Raw genomic sequence first — 20,162 nt, 5'->3', positions numbered from 1 at the left:
ACCCTTGGGATTTTCGTCGTTTGAGACTGCTACGAACACTGTCGCCTGCGTTCATTGTTTCAGAGCATGCTTGCACATTGAGGGCGATCTCGAATACTAAACTTTTCCAGCAAATACCATAGTTTATAAAATTAGGCTTAGTTTGCTTGGAACCACCTACATTTATTGGAAATGCTGAAATACACTGTCTCGCCAACTTGCATACGGTGCAGTGAAGGCTAGCGATTTGTCGACCAATAAGTAGTGGGGGAGCAGATTGTGCATTCAAAGAAGGGAGTATTCCTTGTGGTTCCCTATTCCAGTTGCCTGATGAGACTCTGTAGTTTTTGCAGCATGGGATCGGGGGACACTATTCATAGGAAGTTTAGGCAAAACTACGAAGACTAAAGTACCCCAACAAATTTTGTGACACTAATCTGTACTAACGGCGTCTTACTGCTTGCGTTCACGACCATAAAATACTTCATTAAATATTAAGAAAAATTGTAGGTAGGGGTCAATGTTGCACGAGATCTCGCAGGCAGATGTGTTTATTAGTTGGGAGGGAACTTATTCACCACCAGACGAGCAGAGTGATACATTTCTGCAGCCACAACACACTGCTTGTGACAAAGGTGCAATGTTACTGGGAGCGCAATGCTGCATAAATAATTTGTCGTATTTGCAATATAGATTGCATTGAAGTCATTGTGGCCACCATCTTGGGGTAACTAGCAAGTCGAGAAGCTGCATAAAGAAAAAAAATGCGACATTGGTAGTGCAGGAAAAGCACATCCTGCACCCAGCGACAGATAATGGGGATAATCTGGTGAGATGTTGTCCATCGAAACGCAAGTCGATGTACACTTGGTAGTACGGTTCACCGACATCGTCGTGGCCGCCTAGTTCGAGTACTAGCATGGCAAGATGCTGTGTTTGGGACATTGCGTGAAAACTATCTGTATGTAGTATTTATTCAGTGTTCTGTGTTTTCTTTGTCCCTGTCCCCAACTAGCAAATGTAACATAACTGCCCTGCTATGTGTGCATAGTAATTTTGTGGAAAGCATCACAAGTGTAAAATATGCCGCGAAACACTCGGAACGAGACTTTTATGACTGCATCGCTTTCATAGCTTTTGTGGCATTGCATTCTGCGTATCAAATGCACTGTAGGGTATGCCAGAAGCCAGTCGGATGCAGTGCTGCTAGTTGATTAGGAAGGTTATTCAGGTGTAGTGCCACTCCGTCTGTGGTAGATGGAAGCCAGCATTTTGCTGTTCTTTTGTTGCCCAAGTAGAGGGCTGCCATAATGAAATGCATGTCTGTGGCTCGTAGGCTGGACGGTCGCGAAGCCACAACGGCAACACCGTCGCAGTCTGGCGACGCAGCCTCGGACCAAGTGACCGCGCACGGAACCTCTCAGCCAGCTCCGGCGCCACGCAAGCCAGACTCTCAGGGTAAAAAACTCAACATTGTGGTTGTCCTTGTTGTGCGTTATTTCCATCACTCTTTCAACCGACAAATGTATCGCATTGATACGATGCCGTGTGAGAAGCAGGTCGAGAAATGTACTTGGTACGAAGCAGAGGAGTGGCCGATGTGTTCTGCATGAATGCAAAACGAAATTTGCTGCTTGCATGCAAGTTCGGTAATCTTGCACATATGGGTCACTTCTGCATTGAACCGAAGTGAAGCAGCATTTAAGGTGCTTCGGCAACTTGGCCAGCAAGTTAATAAGCAGCATGTGTGTGAGTGCACTTGACGTACAAAAAAAGGTATTGGTTCAAAAGCTGAGAACCAATGCCCTGAATCAATAATATATGCGAGAAACTTTTCTAGGTTATGTGTCGTAGCAGAGCTTTATTTGCAGTCACTTTAATAGCAGTAGCAACAATCTTTCAGTTCCAGAAAAATATGTACTGTACACCTAAATAAGACCTTAAAGGATATTGTGTAAATCACTTGCAAGAGATTTCGTAAAGCAGTGGAAGATGTTGCATACTTTACAGATTTTTAACAAATTTTGTCCTTAGTAGTGTTTGCGTACCTCTTGTGAAGCAAGATGCTGCGTAAAGAATGGGCCTTATACTGATGGTCAGTGAGATAACAGTTTATGTATAGTTGATGCACTAATTGAACTTTAAATTGAATTCAGTTTCACAGGGTTCGGCATATTCTTATTTACTGTGCACCTTGCCTTTTCATGCTTCTTGGTTTCTGTTTGTTTTGCTCGGTGGAGGGCACTTTCCAAGTGTTGACCATTAGGCGTGAGCTCTGCGTGTTTGCGTTGCAAGTGCAATGGTACCTTATTCTGTGTGGCTCGGTGGTGGGGTTTTTCTCGTCTGCCGGTTCAGTTGGCTGTTGGGTTTGTGTGCACGTCCATGTTAACTAGGCAGTGGCAAGATGTTGAATGTGATGGTAAATCTCCAGGAACATTGCTGTGCGCTACACATGTGAGTTCATAGCTAGTTTAGGAAACTGAGTTCAGCTGTAGCAGTTTGTCATTTGGTGAAAATACTGCTTCAGAAATACTTGAAATGCTTGCCATAAGCACCGTGCATGGACCAGGCTTTCAAACAGGTAGATGTCAGCTTGTCTTTAAAGGGACACTAAAGGTTAATATTAAGTCAACGTGGACTGTTGAAATACCATTTCAGAAACCTCGAAACGCCTGTTTCGTGCGAAGAAGAGACTTGTTTTAAGAGAAAACGTGTTCTGAAGGGTCCGCGTACCTCTAGTACAGTTCAAATCACCCGCCCTCCGATAAGGAGTATGGACGTCATGGTCTCATAGTGACGTTGCGCCGTCAGTGAGTAAAACGGCGAGCCCACAGATGGCGCTATGGCTTTTGTGCACAAAACGCAAACATGCGGCCAGAAACAGAGCCAAGACAGAGCCGACAGCAGCGCAAAAGCAGAACTATGGTGGCTAGCGGAAGGGAAAGCGCACGACGATAAGCTGGTTCTTTATTTTATGACGCCAACTTCGACGCTCGTTGCAATGGATGACCCTGATGACACATTAGCTCGCGATGCTGGGCTCAAGTTCAGGGATTTAAGCACTGATGAACGTGACCTGCTGTTGAGGGCTCGCGTTGCCGGCGTCGTTGCGTACTACTACGACGACGGCCTGCTTTGAAAGGCACTTCACGCGACTTCAGTAAGTCGGCGTTGAACTCGTAATCCTCTGGCCGAAAGTGCAGCGAGCACACTACGTGATTTTTCGGCTCTTTGCCAGCGCCCTGTGGCAGAGGTACGGCACTTAACCACTTCGAACAGAGAGGTTCACTCGTTGGCACACAGTGATAAGTAACGTTAGATTCGCCGCTGCAACTGCCCTTGGCCAAGTTCAGCGGACTGTTCGCGCATCCCACGACATCACATGGACGTGGCATTCTCGCTGCTTGTTCCAAATGCAAGCTTCGCGAGCCAGCAGGACCACCACAGCACGACGCAATAAAAAAACAACTGAAACTCCAACGCGCGCGCGGCGTAAAGTCAAGCGCGCAGAGTCGAGCGAAAACGAAACCTTTCGATCACCCATACTACTCAAGGGTAACGTCAAAATGTTTTTTTCTTAGAATCGAATAGAAGTAGACAAGTAGCATTTTCTTCCATCTTATAATCGAATGAAATGATCTTTTTAATACGAGTAGTTGAGTACTAGTGACATAAATTATGATGAGGAGTGCTTTCGTCATCGGGCTAGTACCGGAATGTCGCTGGGGGGTCTCAAATCGTGCCGTGCATTTACCTCAATTTCTCGGTTACTAAAGCTCTGTTCGCAATTATATTGACGCCTTAGACATTCTAGAGCATTGCTTTATCACTTTAACTTGACTTTCTGGTAACCTTTAGTGTCCCTTTAAAACCCAGTTTTGTAAAAATGTTGCCGACCAGTGCACAAGTACTGATCGCAGTTCAGTGCCTTTTTCTTTGGTTGATCAAACTGTATAGTTGACACCTCTAATTGTTCACTGTATTGCAAAATTTTAATGTTTTGTTGCCTGTTCCACTTTCAATTTAGCTGACAGGTAATGATATTTCATGTTGCCAGTGAATTGCACAATTTATGGCATTTGATTGGATTCAACTTGTGTGTTCTATCTCCCAGTGTATGCTTATCAGGGTAATTAAAGTAACCTCAATGCACAGATTCCATTCACATGGTTCAGAGACCGCTAGATATCGCTCACCCTAAATATCAGGTACCCACAATTCACTACAGTGGCTGTCATGTAACTAATCAATCATGTCAGCTGTTAACAGAACAAGTTGTCAGCTGTTTACAGTTGAGTTTAGTCACGATTTACAAAAAGGCACTAGAGTGGTACCTAATGAGGCAAGGAAGTTAGAGGTAGCTATCACTGGAATAATTAAGCCAAGCCCGAATGACCCAAACTGTTTGGAAACTAAGTGAAAGTAAACTGCTCTCACTGCATTAGAGCTATTCTTTTTGAAGACATGTATCTATTTCTCCATTCATTGTGACATGCTGACAAGAAACCTTTGCCCATTTGGGAAACACTAGCATAAGAGGACTTATTGCTTTGGCTAAGCCTCTTCTATGTTTGTGTTCACTCTGTACGTGTGCTTCGTGATAAAGAATGATGGCTGGGCACACCTGGAGTGACAATATGGTGGGGAAAGAGAAAAATGGAGGGGGAGGGGAACGTGTGTTGGATGACGGGTGCGCAGTCTGGAACCAGTGCAGTGTGCCTTCTGCTGCTGTTTGTGTCTTCCTTGCTAGAACGGCGTGCCCTAATCGCCAGGCCCCATGTGTGTGTGTGTCTCTGGCGCGCAGGGTTGTCGAGCTACGCCGCTGTAGTGCGAGGTTATCAGGACCATACTCCGGCAGGTCTGTAGGCTTTCCCCTCCTTTTTACTGCTTCTCTGCTCTGCGGCCGGCTGCCCTGCCCTCTTCCTGGTTTGGCTCGTCTTGCCTTGGCTTGTCTGGGGGGGGGTTGCTTGCTGCTTGGCTTGCTTGCTCACGCTCGCCTCTGTTCCTGCACGCATTCCCACCTGCTTCACTTTCTGGGCTCCTTCTTTCTTTCACGTGTCATCATTGCTTCCCCTGCCTTACGTTCCTTCTTTCGTACGGGTTTCAGTTTATGGTCTGAATATTTATTTCCTTCTGTGCCTAGTTTCCTTCATTTGACGCCTGTTACTTGCAAGCATTCCCTTTGTACATGCTCCTGGCTTTCTTGCGTGCTGCATTTAAAAGTTTACTTGGTTTAATAGGCTTGGTGTAAGTACCATTGTCAGATGTGTCATGAACAAGGTGACCTTTACGATGAGTCAGAAATGAGTTGGAAGTGTACTAAAAATAATGTTAAAGGAATGTGTCGCGAACAAGGTGGTTAAAGATGACCTCCACGATGGGTCAGAAATTAGATGGAAGTGTACAAAATTAATGTTAAAGGAACTTTTGCCGAACATGCCAGTCCTTGTAGGCCATGCCTCGTAAGTTAGTCAAAGAACAGCTTTCCGGCCTGTTAATTGTTCAGCCAGCCTGAGTTTTGCATGTGAGCTACACAATAATACATGTTTGCAAGGTCACCGAATGTAGCTGTTTGCAAAACTGAAAAGTTTGTACTTTTATGGAGTTGCTAAAAGTGAGTTCCATGCATTATCATTTTGACTTAATTCATCGAATCTTAAAACCTCTGCAAGAAAGCTTTCTTAATTAAAGATTGTGTGGGCCTGTCTATAGAGGCTAGTTGAGCTGTGTGATGGCTTTCTTTAAATGTAATCTTCAAGCATTATTTGCTAGTCATTTAGCTTGTTAGCCTGACTCTGCCTGTCATCCTAGACAGACATTTTAGACCCACAGCTCTCGTTCTGCACGCTCAAGGTATCTTGCATTCTCATCTGACTTTCTTGCACGTTAGAGGAACTAGGGCACCACTTTTCTTGTCTCTCTGTAGATGTTTTCACTTCACATTCGACTGTCAAGAACTTGCACTATACACCGTAGCAATGCTAGTGGATCTCGGATCGCACAGGAGGTTTCATGTTTTGGCCTGCCAAACAATTTTCATCGTCATTCTCTCACAAGGAGCCAAGGTTCTTGAGGGGTTTGTAATTTATATGCTGGCACGCTTCTCAAGTCTCCCAAGAGAGTTGTCCAGCACGGGCGCCGAGGCAGGACAACGTTGCATCAGGATTGCGACATGCTCTGGGCCCTTCCAAAACTTAAGCCGAAGGACGAGCTTCAGCAGCACATCCTACTGTGTGCACACAACCTGCATATGGAAATGCATGTGCGCTTTCACCACTTTTACTCAATGGCACCTGTTCTCAGCACTGCGTAGTGGGGAAACCTGGGCTGCATCATGGACTCTTTTTTTTTATTACTGCATCGCGTGTACCTCCACAATATGTACCACATCCACTGCGTAACTCATTAGGACCAAGGTAAACGTGAACTACCACGTTGTCTTGGCCAAGCAGGGCATTGGATTTTGGATTGCACTTAGCCTGGATCACATCTTGCAAATTCATCATTTGAGGGATGCTGTAGTATGTTTTCTTTGGCACCCCTAAAAAAATGGTACTTAGGCTAGGGAAGGAAAGCCAGACAACATGTGAACTAGGTTGTACTATACAGAAAAAGAAAAGGAAAATGTGGTGGTTGCACGGGGTTTCATTACGTGTGTGCAATGCCGTAAGCAGGCTGAACTAGTTCTTGCTACTTTGACGAGGTTCTTGGCAAATGACACATTGCAGCCGCAGCAACACTTGTAGGTGGTCCTACGTTTGCTTGGCATGTAATGCGTCACATCAAGTCTTAGTGTTCTGAAATTGCACACTTGTAACGTTGAAACTTCATGCCACGGTAGGTTCTCGTTACCATCGGGCATCATTGAGCTTGCCACAGTAATGCGCATCAGGGTTCCCAATTTTACTGCAGTCAAAGCACTTCCTTGCACTCTTTTTGCACATGGCAGTCCCTGCTTGCTGCTAAGCTAAGCTAAGGCTGTTTAAATGAATGTACGAAACCTGAGCACTTAGTGAGCTTCCTTTCAAGAGACCTCTGTTCTCATCAGCTCCTTAAGGAAAAGCGTTGAATATAGGATTAGAGAAAAACATTCCCAAGCATCGAAAAGATGCTTATGAAAGACGGCAGCTGCATCCTTCCTTACTTTTTTCATACTTGTCAGAGATGTACTGACCACCTAGCCAAAATTTGTGCCACGCTGCACACCTATCCGAACAAGACGAGACTCGCAGGAAGCAGACCGTGGTTGAACAAGGCATGTTTTCTTGGTGGAGCCAATGTTTTGGCAGTTGAAGCATTGGCTCCAGTGCAAAACATCCCTTGTTTGATTGCTGTTTATCGCTGCACACCTTTGTTTTACTGCTTGTTCGCTGTGCCGCTTGCCGCCATGTCAGTTGAGGACAACGCAGGAATGCGCTCGGGGCTCACCATTATTTTTTTGCCTTTTTGTGTGCGCAAAATGCCCGCTTGCACAAGTTTTGTTGGCCATCCCCTGCTTGCCTATGAGCTGCCTTTCCCCCCACAACCTGCCCTGTGGCACTCTTCCATTCCCCCTTTCCTTGCCCCTCTCCCCCTGCCGGGAAAGTGGCCCTGCCCTCGTTAACAGCAGCACAGCAAGCTTGGCCCCAGGGTGACGGCAGAGATTCCGAGGCCTTCCCTCCTCCTCCGTGGAACCTTCTGCCTTCCCCAGGGGGCGACACCAGATGGCGCCTCTCCCCTGGCAGCGTCTGTGCGGCGGATGCGGCAGCGCCTAACACAGCAGCGTGTGAAATTTTGTGAAATTGAAAGCAAAAAAAAAAAAAAAAAAGTGCTGAAGCGTGCAAGACACTGAGCAGCTTGTCCTTGTAGGTAAATATAAGGGGCTTGGGGGTAAAGAGTTGTTTCTTAGATTGCCATTTAGGATGCAATTTCCACACTTTGGTAGATATATTAAAGGTGCTAAAAGGGAGGTGTGCGTCGTTATTTAGGGTGCAGGATTCAGTCACGTTCGTTTTGCATATAGACCTTTTACAGCGTCAAACCAATGGGCACCACCATATTTGCCCACTTGACGTTGCCTGCCATTGAGCGCTTTCTGATCAGTGTTTGCTCACTTGTTTACAATGGCCACGGTGGCCTCATGCTCGGCTACTTTGGTCACTACCTTGAGCAGTGAGCAAATGACACAAGACTTTCGCCAAAAGTGCAGAGGCAGTGCATAACTTTATTTATCCGTACTGCCCGTACTGCAACATAAATAGATGGCTGTTGGCTGCAGCATTAATAGCTGGCATAATAGAGGGCTGTTACAGTTGTGTGCCTGTTGTCGACATTGACTATGTGCAACAATTTAGTTTGGGAATAGGTGTAAGTGGGCGCGTGGAAAATGCATTTGCGACCTGCTCTGACCATGGTTGTCGGTTCTCACCATGTAATTCCGCCAGTGCTAATCAGATCAATAGTTTTCCAATTACTTATAGCGCAGATTAAAATATATTTGCGTATGTGTGGGCAAAAACATCTCAAGTGGCCGATTGATTGCTTGCCTGGTGCAGAAAGAAAACTCGCAGTGCCTGCCCATTATTCCGCGTTTGACTTCACTGCTACGGAAAGTGAAGCTGCTCGGGCATGTCGGTCGCCCTTGTGTATGGGAAGGATGTAGCGCCGACTTTCATGCTTGTCGAAGTTCAAAGTTTTGCAAAAATTTTTTTCAGCACCAGCAGTAGCCGTAACGCTGTTGTTGCTGCAGGTGGTCTTGCTTTCGCAATCATTGCCAACAATTGGTTGCCAGCCATGGCAATTTTTCTGCTTGCTCTTGGCTCAGGTTGTATTAAATGGCGGGGGGGGGGGGGCCTGTACCAGCTGCTGGCACACAATGCGCACACCACTTGCTGTAAAAGGTCTGCAGAGCTGGGATTAAGAGGGAGTCACGTGCTTTAGTTCATGAACTTGTATGTAGGGTTCCCAAGATGAGACAGGCACTAAGTAGATGTGAAGATAAATATGCCTAAGCAGATTAATTCTTGCAGATTAATTAATAGTAACGCTTTTCGATGCAACTTCTTGAGTGCTTTAACACGAGTGCATTTAAACAATTTGAACAAGCAGTGGTGGGTCTAGTAGGCATGGCAACAAACTTTTTATACTTCAAAACAAGATAAGTGTAATTTGGTTACAAAGATTACCCAAAGCACTGGATAAGTGGCCATGGAATCCCTTGGAATGTGGTAGTGAGTGCCCTTCCAGACTGTCATGGCTGCATCACAAGGAGACAAATACAAAAATGCTTGTGTACTTAAGTTTAGGTGCGTAGAAAAGGCTAAAGCACTCCCTCAAAATCTTAGTGTCACACAGCGAAAGATGTCATCTCCATGTTTCTGTATTCAGAAAAGGTCTTTTACTCATAGACATACCTAGTAGGTGGCTTTGTTTGTGAGTATTAGTCATGTATTGTATTAACCTCAGTGTTGTCAGTATTAACCTCAGCAGTCATGGAAGCATTGTGGAATCGGGGTGTAGATGAGCCGTGTGTAAAAATACTGAAAGATATCTATAGCGGCTCCACAGCCACCGTAGTCCTCCATAAAGAAAGCAACGAAATCCCAATAAAGAAAAGCATCAGGCAGGGAGATACGATCTCTCCAATGCTATTCACAGTGTGTTTACAGGAGGTATTCAGAGACCTGGATTGGGAAGAATTGGGGATAAGAGTTAACGGAGAATACCTTAGTAACTGACGATATTGCCTTGCTTTTAGTAACTCGGGGGACCAATTGCAATGCATGCTCACTGACCTGAAAATTAATCTGCAGAAAACTAAAGTAATGTTTAATAGTCTCGGAAGAGAACAGCAGTTTACGATAGGTGGCGAGGCACTGGAAGTGGTAAGCTAATACATCTACTTAGGGCAGGTAGTGTCCGCGGATCTGGATCATGAGACTGAAATAATCAGAAGAATAAGAATGGGCTGGGGTGCATTTGGCAAGCATTCTCAGATGAACAGCAGGTTGCCATTATCCATCAAGAGAAAAGTGTATAACAGCTGTGTCTTACCAGTACTCGCGTATGGGGCAGAAACCTGGAGGCTTACGAAAAGGGTTCTACTTAAGTTGAGGACGATGCAATGAGCCATGGAAAGGAGAATGATAGGTGTAACGTTAAGGGATAAGAAAAGAGCGATTGGGTGAGGGAACAAACTCGAGTTAATGACATCTTAGTTGAAATCAAGAAAAAGAAATGGGGCATGGGCCGGACATGTAATGAGGAGGGAAGATAACCGATGGTCATTAAGGGTTACGGACTGGATTCCAAGGGAAGGGAAGCATAGCAGAGGGCGGCAGAAAGTTAGGTGGGCGTATGAGATTAAGAAGTTTGCAGGGACAACATGGCCACAGTTAGTACTTGACCGGGGTAGTTGAAGTATGGGAGAGGCCTTTGCCCTGCAGTGGGCGTAACCAGGCTGATGATGATTAGTAGGAATGCACTGTTGCTAGCCATAGGGTTGCAGTTCTGGCTTGAAACTGCTGCAGTCTCATCCCGATTGAGGTGGCATTCAAAAGTGCGCGTGTACAGAGATTGCTGGGCACGCTGAAAAGGAAACTAGATGTTTAGTATTTCAGAGTTGAGAGTTCCCGTGAAAGAATAACCACACAATAAGCATCCTCAGTGCTTAATGCCATAAGCTGAAGAGTCTTTAGAAGGTCTGTAATGTTGGAAAAAGCATCACGACGCGTCCATCCTTTTTCAAGACATGTTTGGGACATAGACATAGTTGGGACAGTTGCTCAGAGCCTTGCAAGCATTAGCAGATTTGAGGCTACTGCATAGCAGTTGCGTAACCTCTTGTGGTACCTGTGACTTTTTCCTTTTAAACATTGAGCACAGATGCTGCTGGAATGGTCTCTTTGTCGCCTCCGACCAACACCGCGTTGCGCCTCACCGATGACTCGGAGTTTCCGCCAGTGTCGCAGAAGTGCGATTGAGGTGCCCTCTGCTGCTCCCTTTGCACCAAGGTGCGTTTCATGGTGGCTCCGAGTTCAGTTTTTAGTAGCGAAGGTGATTTGAAGTAAATTTTAAATACTTGGCACCTTCTAATGTTTTTTTTTATTGGGACTTAACTGTGCTAAGAAACTCTTAAAATACATGCGCGAGGAGATATGCAGAGCAGAAGAATGGTGTGCTCCTGAAGCGAATATGGTAGGCCAATCGAAAAAACAATTAAAAACTGCAGCAGTGTGTTTGCAAGCTTATTGTCAGTCACCAAGCAGGCGTATTCTGCAGGTAGGCAGTTGTGACTTCATAGTTGGGTTCGTTCGCATTAGTGCAAAGAAAAAGAATTATTTAAAAGGTAACCTTTACTGGTCCTAGTAGTTAAATGATAAGATTCTGTAGAGGCCACTTATTTTGGGAGATTTTGTCAGACGTTGCCCATAGGTAGACAATATATTAAGCTGCATGCGTGTCATGAGAAAGATGTCCATGTGCAGCAATGTAAAGAGCCTTCCTTCAGTCTTGATTGATACTGCAGTGGTCATTGCTGGCGGTGTGTCTTGATTGCAGCACATCCTTCTGTAATTGAGTCATCCTCAAATCTAGGCAGTAATAGCATGTTGCCTCAATCACGCTGCTTGTAAAGGGATAGAAGAAAAATTGCCTGCTCACCAGTACGAAAGTGATACGACGAGAAAGCAGCTGCAGGCAATGGTCAGAAAGAAGGTGGCTCACTGCAAAAATGCATGCATGAAGTTGGCGCAGTGGGAAGTTGGCGCAGTGGGAAGTTGGCGCAGCGGGAAGTTGGCGCAGCGGGAAGTTGGCGCAGCGGGAAGTTGGCGCAGCGGGAAGTTGGCGCAGCGGGAAGTTGGCGCAGCGGGAAGTTGGCGCAGCGGGAAGTTGGGCATAGGGGGAGGGCAGTCGAATCAACATGAAAGGCAGTATGAACACTTTGAAGTTAGCATAGAGTGAAGGCAAATGCATGGACTGTCAGTTCCATAACAGGCCATGCAGGGAACAGTTGGTCAGTAGCAAGCTGCACTAGCACACTCAAGGAAAGTGCAATGAGATGAGTTGTAGAGGCTTAATGAGGAGAGAGTATCTTCTATCAGTTATCTCTAAATGCCATGCCAGTCTGTGCAGCTGTTGGGAGATTCTTTTTGAGTGGCAGTTTGGGCAACATTATAATTCTTTCTTAAGCATTGCTGCAGACTAGGCATAAAGACAGGACGTCCATGCGCATAGATGGTGCTACTTTGTCCTTCGTGACTATTGGACTACCTTATATGCAATTGAACCTCGTTATGATGAAATAATAGATATAATGAAGCTAATGAAATCCCCCTTGAAATTCTCAGACATCCATTTATTTAACACTTTGATTTAATGAGGTGAAATTGTCCTTACAGTAAATATAACGAACTAGATCAGTCTCCAGAGCCTGAGAGGATACCCGACCGTTGTGCGCCGAGTACATCACTTCTTCCGCTGGGTTTGGCTCGTTCACCGGGGCAGTTCACAACATTCATGCCCCCGCGTTTACTACGCATTCGAGCAATACTGGTCTTTCTCACCGCTGCATGTAGCTGCGCACCTGTGTACAAGCAGTGGCTCACTATCACACTTCTCCACTGACCTCTCTCTAGCATTGGCCTGGCAGTGAGAGCCGCGCCATCCTGTGTGGCTATGCGCGGCGGTGCGAACGCACCAAGTAGAAGTGAATGCACCAAGCGTTCACTTCTACTGCACGGTGCGCCGTGCAGGCAGGCACAGCTGGGTGTGGCCTCCAAGATCTCTCCGGTGCGGTCTCGGGGATCACGTTCTGGGCGTGCCCTCAGAGATTGCATTGGCACCAGTGCAAGCTTGGAGGCCACGAACCGAGGTTCACTTGCCTCCTCAATACCACAGCAGTGTGCTCTTGTGTTGTGCACCACTTGCTGCTCGACCGCGACGAGCTAAGTGGAAAGTAAATGCGAAAGACCATCACAATAGAACAGAAGGCAGCCATCTAAAGGCTGTTGCGTCAGGTGCTAAGTCGCATGTTGCGCATGTTGAAAATTGTTTTGTTCTTTTATTCTAGTTTCATTGCATGCATGGCCGCGTAGCAGTTCTGCGGGCCACAAAGCCATCTTGTTATTTCCAGGTTTACAATTGTGCACCCCATTGGGCATATATATTGCAGTTAATGGCAATAGTGAATATAACGAAGTAATGGATATAATGAACTGATCTCGCCTCTCCTTTCAACTTCGTCATAACAAGGTTCGAGTGTGCTATTTTCTTGGTGAACTATCCAAGTGTCAAACGATTTGGAACTTGCGTGGAGCGGCACTGCCCTCTGGTCAGTGGATTTAAGGAATGACTTCAAATTAAGGCAGAGACAAGCTTCCAAGTTTGCTTTCTAACCTGTTAATAATGTTGGCACTAACCATTTGGTGTCAGCTTCGAAACTTCTGTCCAAACAATTGGTCTTTATAGCAACACCTAATCTGATGTTCCCCGTCCTGTCATCATTTCATGCAATCCCCTGCATGCATGCAAAACATGCCCAGCTGAAGCGTCCTGCATGTAAAGCTGTCATTCCTGCTTGTGCCATGGAACTTGCTGTCTATTCCAGCCACTTCCAGCACATAACTGCAGCATGGTCGCACTGAATTTTTTTTTTTTTTTATGTCGCATTGACTGTGTGTACTTACCACTGCATTGGGAGCTGTACTCTGGAGTAATTGTTTTCAAAGATCTATTATATTCACAGGTTCTTGTTTTATTCGTTTTGCAGATTCTTTTCTACGTTGCGGTGCTCTAAAGCATGCACTAGAGCTACTGTAAAGGTGCTCTTCGACAACAGGCTGAACAAAATCTCCAGGGCTGATGTGGTTGAACAAACAAGCTGTAAATGTGCAGCGTGGGCCTCACATTGTAGTTTCAGTGTGTAAAGTTTGTACTGTAAGGCAGTGTTTTTCCATCTTTCCATCTGTCACTTTGGCTGGTGACACTCCCAAAAGTCACGAACGAAAATACAGCAAAATTAATCGACTGCATTCCCACTGTTGGAGGCGATGCCTAGGGCAGCAGCCTAATGTGCCAGTTCAGTACTGCACCTTCAACTTCACATCAAATGGACATGTAGAAACTTCTTGGTGAATAAATACAATTCACAACAAAAAAGATCCTTCTCTGTGCGGAAATAACATGCTGGATTTTTCAGCGCAGTAATGTGTTGCTGAAAGGGATTAGTCCAGAGTACAGCTCCAGTGTCCCTCATGTCTGTTGTTACACTTCTTGTAACGCAGTAATGGTTGAAAACCACACAACTCGTCTTTTTGTTGTCCATATGAATGAACATGAACATGTCAAGGCGCATCATTCTGATTACCTCATAGCCTGGCTTAGTATAGCTTAGGATTGAAAGTTTCAGCTTGGTTGTTTCAACCTGCTGTTTAACTTCTCTTGCATATCACAGTTTTTCTTTAGGCTTACGTAGGGTGCCCCAGCTAATGTTAGCCAAGCCGTTGAATAAAAAAATAAAAAACACGATGCAAGGTACAATCATAAGACCTATGGTGTTCAGTGGTCAGACCGGTGACCGCCAAAGACCTTAGGTTTTATCATTTTATCTTGCACCGTCTTCTCATCTTCTTTTTTTTCTTTTTTTTCTTTTTTTTTTTGATGAGCAGCTTGGCTAACGTTAGCAGGAACACACGGTATAGAATCAACTGTGATGCATTTTTCTTAGCATTGCAGTTTACAGTGACTCGGCTCTATCCCTACTGATCCATTGCTGCGTTGGCTTCAATCTTGACCATAATGACAAATCAGCAATGAAAAGTTGTATTGGTCTTGAACTGCCCATAACATTTGACCAATATTAAAAGTGCATTTGCTGCTCCCGGAAAGGTAGCTCATTGTAGGGTACCTGCTCTCTACACAAAAAGCTCGTAGCTTCAGATGATCCGCTACTACCCGGAATTTGCAGGACCAATAAAAAAGGCCATCACACCAATTCATTTAGCTTGAATCGCACATAGAATGTTAACTGTGCTTGTCCAACAGTAAGCTAGCTCAATTTGAGCACATTCAGTGTGGTAGGAAATGTGCATTTGAACTTTTTATACATCGCAACTGAACCGTACGGCACCCTGGCAATGCTGACAGCTGATGAAACAAAGGCTGTTTTGTGGGGTCAGTGCACGTGGTTTAATTGTCTGTGCGTCTTGGCAGCCAGCCAGATTTTGTTTCCGCAGACAATCTCTGGTTCGTTCTGCTTTTGGCACACGAGTGAAAACATTGCTGCATGCCAGTGGATGCCAGAGCATGCGCAGCAAGGAGATTTCAGCACAGCGCGCAAGTAGTTTCAGAATATTTTGGAGCAGACGACGCAGCGATGGCCCCACACTCATTGTTACACAAGCAGTGCCAAAATGCTCGCAGTCAGTGGGAGAGGCTTAGAGGGAGTTCGGGTTAAAATGTGTGCCGACAGTTCAGTCTCTTTCTCTGCATAACCATATTGGCTCCTATACTTTCGTTTACCACAATGGTAAACTGAGAATAGTTGAATGGGCATATATGGTCGTGGCCCCTTTGTGCAAGATACAATCGATTATGTTGCAAGTGCAAGTACAGATCTTGCAGCTTGCCAGCCAATCTTGACTGCATGTTGGTGGTACAGTCTCACTACATCCATATCCAATGTGAAGCTTGAATTCACTTGAATTAGCATTTGTAAAAATAAACTGAGTAATAATTTTAATCTTTTCCGAACAGTCTCTAGAACCTTTTCTTTTAAATGCAACAAATTCTATTTATACATTCAGTGATTACCTATGGGGAGCGTGTGCTAAATGAGAAAAATGTAAGCAGATCCCAAGCTCCAGCTTCCTCTCCGAGTGCAAGCGCAGGTGCTTGCTTACACAGCATCATCCACTCTTAGCACACCTCACTAGGGTATTTTAGTCGGCTAATTGGTGCATTTCTGTTAGCACGATCGACTGTGCAAATATAAACTCAAATTGCACAAGAAAACGGGAAGCAGGAAGGGCCATGTATTCTTGTGTATGTGGCATTCATTGTGAAGTCAGTCTTGCTAATAGAGAACACCTCATTTGTGCTCAAGGTCTCATAGTAGCTTCAATTCAAGATGAGGTGCTATAGAACAGTGTTAATAATACTTACCTGCAAAAGGTACCATATCAGCAGCTTCATTCTTTTTTCAAAAATTACAAAACATCCATTCTTGCCATGAGAAGAGGCTTGAAAAGCGAGAAAGGATGCAAGGCCGAAAGATGGGTGGTGACGTTACCTTGGAGTTTCCGTACATAAACTCACCGTGGTGCCATAGATTGTCTTTCTTGTGCTCGGGCCTAGTTAACTTGTTAATGGTAAAGGTGGGCTACATTGTATTCTAAAAGATCAAGACTGAATTTGGGAAGTTTCAAGAACTTTTGCTGTGCCATAACAATCCAGATATGAAGCAAAGTGTATGCTTTGAAATCTGATTTCACACTGATGTACTGGCTCTTGGATGTTGGTGTGAGATTAAAAAAAAAGGGAAATTTGGCCTTCATTTTCCCTTCTAGTAATCAATCCATTACAGGGAAATGCAACTAATCAATAATACTTAAGTACTACTTTATCAGTCTTAACTGATGGTGCTTTGTCCCTTTAAAGACAAAATCTTCAACAAGGCCTTCAGGAGGGGCTAGTTAACGTTTTGTCATTACTATCTTGGCTTTTGATTTTGGAGGCAGGAAAATGAGACAGAAGCACTTACACACTGGAATATGCAGTCTGTCGACTGTTATCACTTTTGCTCATCTCATATGACCCACAAAGATAAAGTGTTTGTTCAGGCCTAGTTCGCCATGGTTGCTCAGTGGCTATGGTGTTGGGCTGCTGAGCACGAGGTCGCGGGATCGAATCCCGGCCACAGTGGCCGCATTTCAATGGGGGCGAAATGCGAAAACACCCGTGTACTTAGATTTAGGTGCACGTTAAAGAACCCCAGGTGGTCGAAATTTCCAGAGTCCTCCACTATGGCATGCCTCATAATCAGAAAGTGGTTTTGGCACGTAAAACCCCATAATCTTTTTTTTAATTTTTGCCAATAATTTTTCATGTGCCTCTATGTATTAGTTTCTGTCGAGTGGGGAATTGAACTTCAACACAAGAACTACACGGCAAATAGGGAGGTTCTGGCCTACATGTTAGCGGGAACATTGGGGTTTGTTGTGGTCCTAGGAAAAAAAAACTAATGAAGGTTGAGGGGCCACTTTCAGGGTCTCGAAAAGCCATTACAATTTTGCAGAAGCGATTAGAAATTTTGGAATTCATTTTAGGCTAAACTTTGATTTTGCTTGGGCATTTGGCCGTAACGCTAGTGCGATCCATTGGTCAAGCTAATCCAATCCGATGTGCTATTCTGGTGTGCAATCTTATGAATGTTTGGAAAGCAAACCGGTTCACTCGCCTTCGTGTAATTAGTCAGAATCTTGTTTACTTTAGTAGAAGTGCAATGCCAAGCAATCGCAGAGCACACCTCTGGACGTTGTCGGATTCCACCATATAGTAAAAGTCTGCAATGGCGGTGTTTTGAGCCAATCAGACACCATGGCCACCCTGTGAGACAATCGGAGCTAACAGGATGGGGAACTCGACAATATGGCGTAATTTGGCAATGTCTAGAAATGACCCCTGGTTAGCACGTCATCATCATCATCATCATCATCATCATCATCATAAAACTTTATTGCACAGACTGAGGAGTTTGGGGCATGCAGGCTCCCGGGCCCCTGCACGACCCCACTGCAAACAAGCATTTGTTACTTCGGTCCATAACACTGGCAGCCCGTTCAGTAGCCATGGTCTGCAAGACCACGTCTCCAGAGTGCAGCAGGGTCTCCCAGTCCTCTTGTTGCATCCCATAGTGGTTTTCTCGCTAAGCCTTTTTTTTTTTACCATTGATTTCGTTTGTATACGATAGAATAACGTTGCTTGTTCAGGACGGAGCTTTGTTTTCAATTCGTCAACATAGGGCTGCTGTAGTCCTTGAAAATTCGTCAAAGCCTTCCAAGTCGTTAAACACATTTATTTTTCTCTTCCAAATAAAAAAAAAACGATATAAACCCTGTCACTGTTTGAGTACATAAACGTTCCTTTTTATGTGTCAAGTATACGAACGTCTTGTCACGTTTTGTTCCAGTCATCACTTCATTGACCGTTACTTTTTTTTTTTACCCTGGACTCCTGCAACACAGATCCATCCAGTGACAAGTGAAGGTGGCAGAGTGAAGGCAGATGCAGGGATGGTCACCAGTGGCACCAGTTCGACTCAGCCACGAAGCACAGCGCTTGGCCCGCCCACACCTTGTGCCACTGCTTTCGTCGTTTCCGATTTTTTTTTTTAATCAAAGACCTGCACGCACGTGGGCCCTCCAGCACTTTCTGGCTGATGCGGTGACTCCGTCGGGAGATTTGTGCAGTCTCCTTTCGCAGAGGCACTTTGGAATTCACGAAATTCTCTTCTGGAACGTGAAGAGAAGGTGTCGTTTGCCGGAAGTCATCTTCAGGTGCATGTTCCAGCTGACAGCGAAAGGACAAAGCGTCTTTGTTCAGAGTATTTGATCTTATTTGCTCCGGCTGACAGGGATCAAGTTTTGCTGGAAGTTTTTTTTGGGGGGGGAGGTATGAAATGGAGTGTGTGTGTGTATGTAAATCTGTGTGTTTGTGTATGAAAGCTTGAGGACTCGGATGCAGTGTTTGAGACAGTGTGTCTGTAGCCCCTTTTAGCCTTTGTGTGTGAAATGTGCGCGCAACCACAAGGAGTGGAGAAACAGCAAAAAAAAAAAGAAGTGAAGCTGCACGTGGACATTTTACCTGCGCTTAGGTTATGTGTAATGTTATATAAGTATGTGTGTTTTATGTATGTGCAAGTACAGATTTTTGAGATTTACACTCCTCAGCGCTGCTTTGCTCGATTCGAAAGCTGTACATACGATGGGCCAGCACATTTTTTGTATCATGTTAACCCTGTAAGTACATCTTCGGTCAGTGTTGGCAGACGAGAAAAAAAAACAATAAAACTGTCGAAAATTTGTAATCCGCATCCTTTTTTCTGGGGTCATTATTGCCAAGTAGCGCAAGGAACTCGTCAAAGCATGAGTCAATCAGTAATTCTACATGCGTGAAAGGACTAAAAGTTGCTATATAACTTTTTGCTTCAAAGAGCCCCTCGCCAGGGGAGGTATTCTGTAAGGGTACATCTAGTGGACTGTCCATTTCGGCTGTTCCCGATTGGCTAGGCCCACTCGTATACTCTTTGCTCGTACAGCTGCATCCAATCGGCAACGGCCGAAATGGACACTGCACTAGAGTGAACTCGTACTGAATACCCCAGGCCCCATTGCAAATTTTGGTGATGCAAGTTCTAGGGTGTTGTCTAGGGAGCTTTCTATCGTAATAATTTTTCAAATGGCTTCATTATTAGGGGATACAAAAAAATGAAATATCTTGTTGCCATGCTGCCAGGAGGCAAGCTTCACCGGCGATGCAGACACACTCCTCCTGCTACGACTAGCATTTGCAAATGTCACTTCTTCCCTGCTATCTCTGAGGATGGCACCTATCTTGAGATGTGTGGCATCAAATTTGCAGTAAAAATGCACTGTTCCGCACTTTTTTTTTTACGAAAATGCTCTTTTATGCATCGATGCACAATAGTAGCTGGAATGCCAATTCATTTCTTTGGACACTGAAGTTCATATCTCGCAACTGGTGTAGTCCTGAGAACACGTTCCAAGTGGATACACCTTGCAAACTTCCTGGCTGCAATTTGTAAATTGAAACGTGTCTTAAAGTAACGAACCAAAAAAACTAATAAGTGTAATTATGTTATCTATTCAATCATGCATTTTGATTTCTCATAGAAGTAATGGCTACCTCTGTAATTTAGATCAAGCGCTAGAATTTCGCTATGTGCTGCAGGCAATTTTTGAAAATTTGCTGCAGCTGAAAAGAACACCCTGGATACTATCTGTAGTAGTTCAAATGCAAACATGGTAGTGCATAGTTTTTGTGCAACCTAGCGGAGTGCAACGCGTGCATGACACTGCATGCCAAATTCTTGTGTCGGGAACACCACTCGTGGCTCACCTCGGTTGTTCTTGCATGTTTGCGTCCTTTAGATTTTGCTTTGCTAGGTTGCACAAAAGATGTGCAAT

General features: G+C 44.9%; 1 protein-coding gene across 5 annotated transcripts in view; it reads left to right on the top strand.

The window, feature by feature from the left end:
- The window catches only part of Atg18a (Autophagy-related 18a), a 42,026-nt gene extending 22,984 nt beyond the window's left edge, over positions 1-19,042 (top strand). For 2 of the 5 annotated variants that reach the window (XM_075702083.1, XM_075702084.1), the window contains exons 9-12: positions 1,316-1,437; positions 4,784-4,837; positions 10,843-10,970; positions 18,201-19,042. In XM_075702083.1, coding sequence (XP_075558198.1) covers positions 1,316-1,437; positions 4,784-4,837; positions 10,843-10,940 — 274 coding nt within the window. In that variant the 3' untranslated portion in view covers positions 10,941-10,970; positions 18,201-19,042. The remainder of the gene's footprint in view (positions 1-1,315; positions 1,438-4,783; positions 4,838-10,842; positions 10,971-18,200) is intronic. The other 3 variants (XM_075702085.1, XM_075702086.1, XM_075702087.1) reach the window with 3 other exon arrangements.
- The last annotated feature ends 1,120 nt before the right edge of the window (positions 19,043-20,162 follow it).

Source organism: Dermacentor variabilis, chromosome 8, assembly GCF_050947875.1.
Source record: "Dermacentor variabilis isolate Ectoservices chromosome 8, ASM5094787v1, whole genome shotgun sequence".
Lineage (NCBI taxonomy): Eukaryota > Metazoa > Arthropoda > Arachnida > Ixodida > Ixodidae > Dermacentor > Dermacentor variabilis.
Note: the sequence above shows the minus strand (reverse complement) of the source record. Positions and strands in the feature narration are given on the sequence as shown.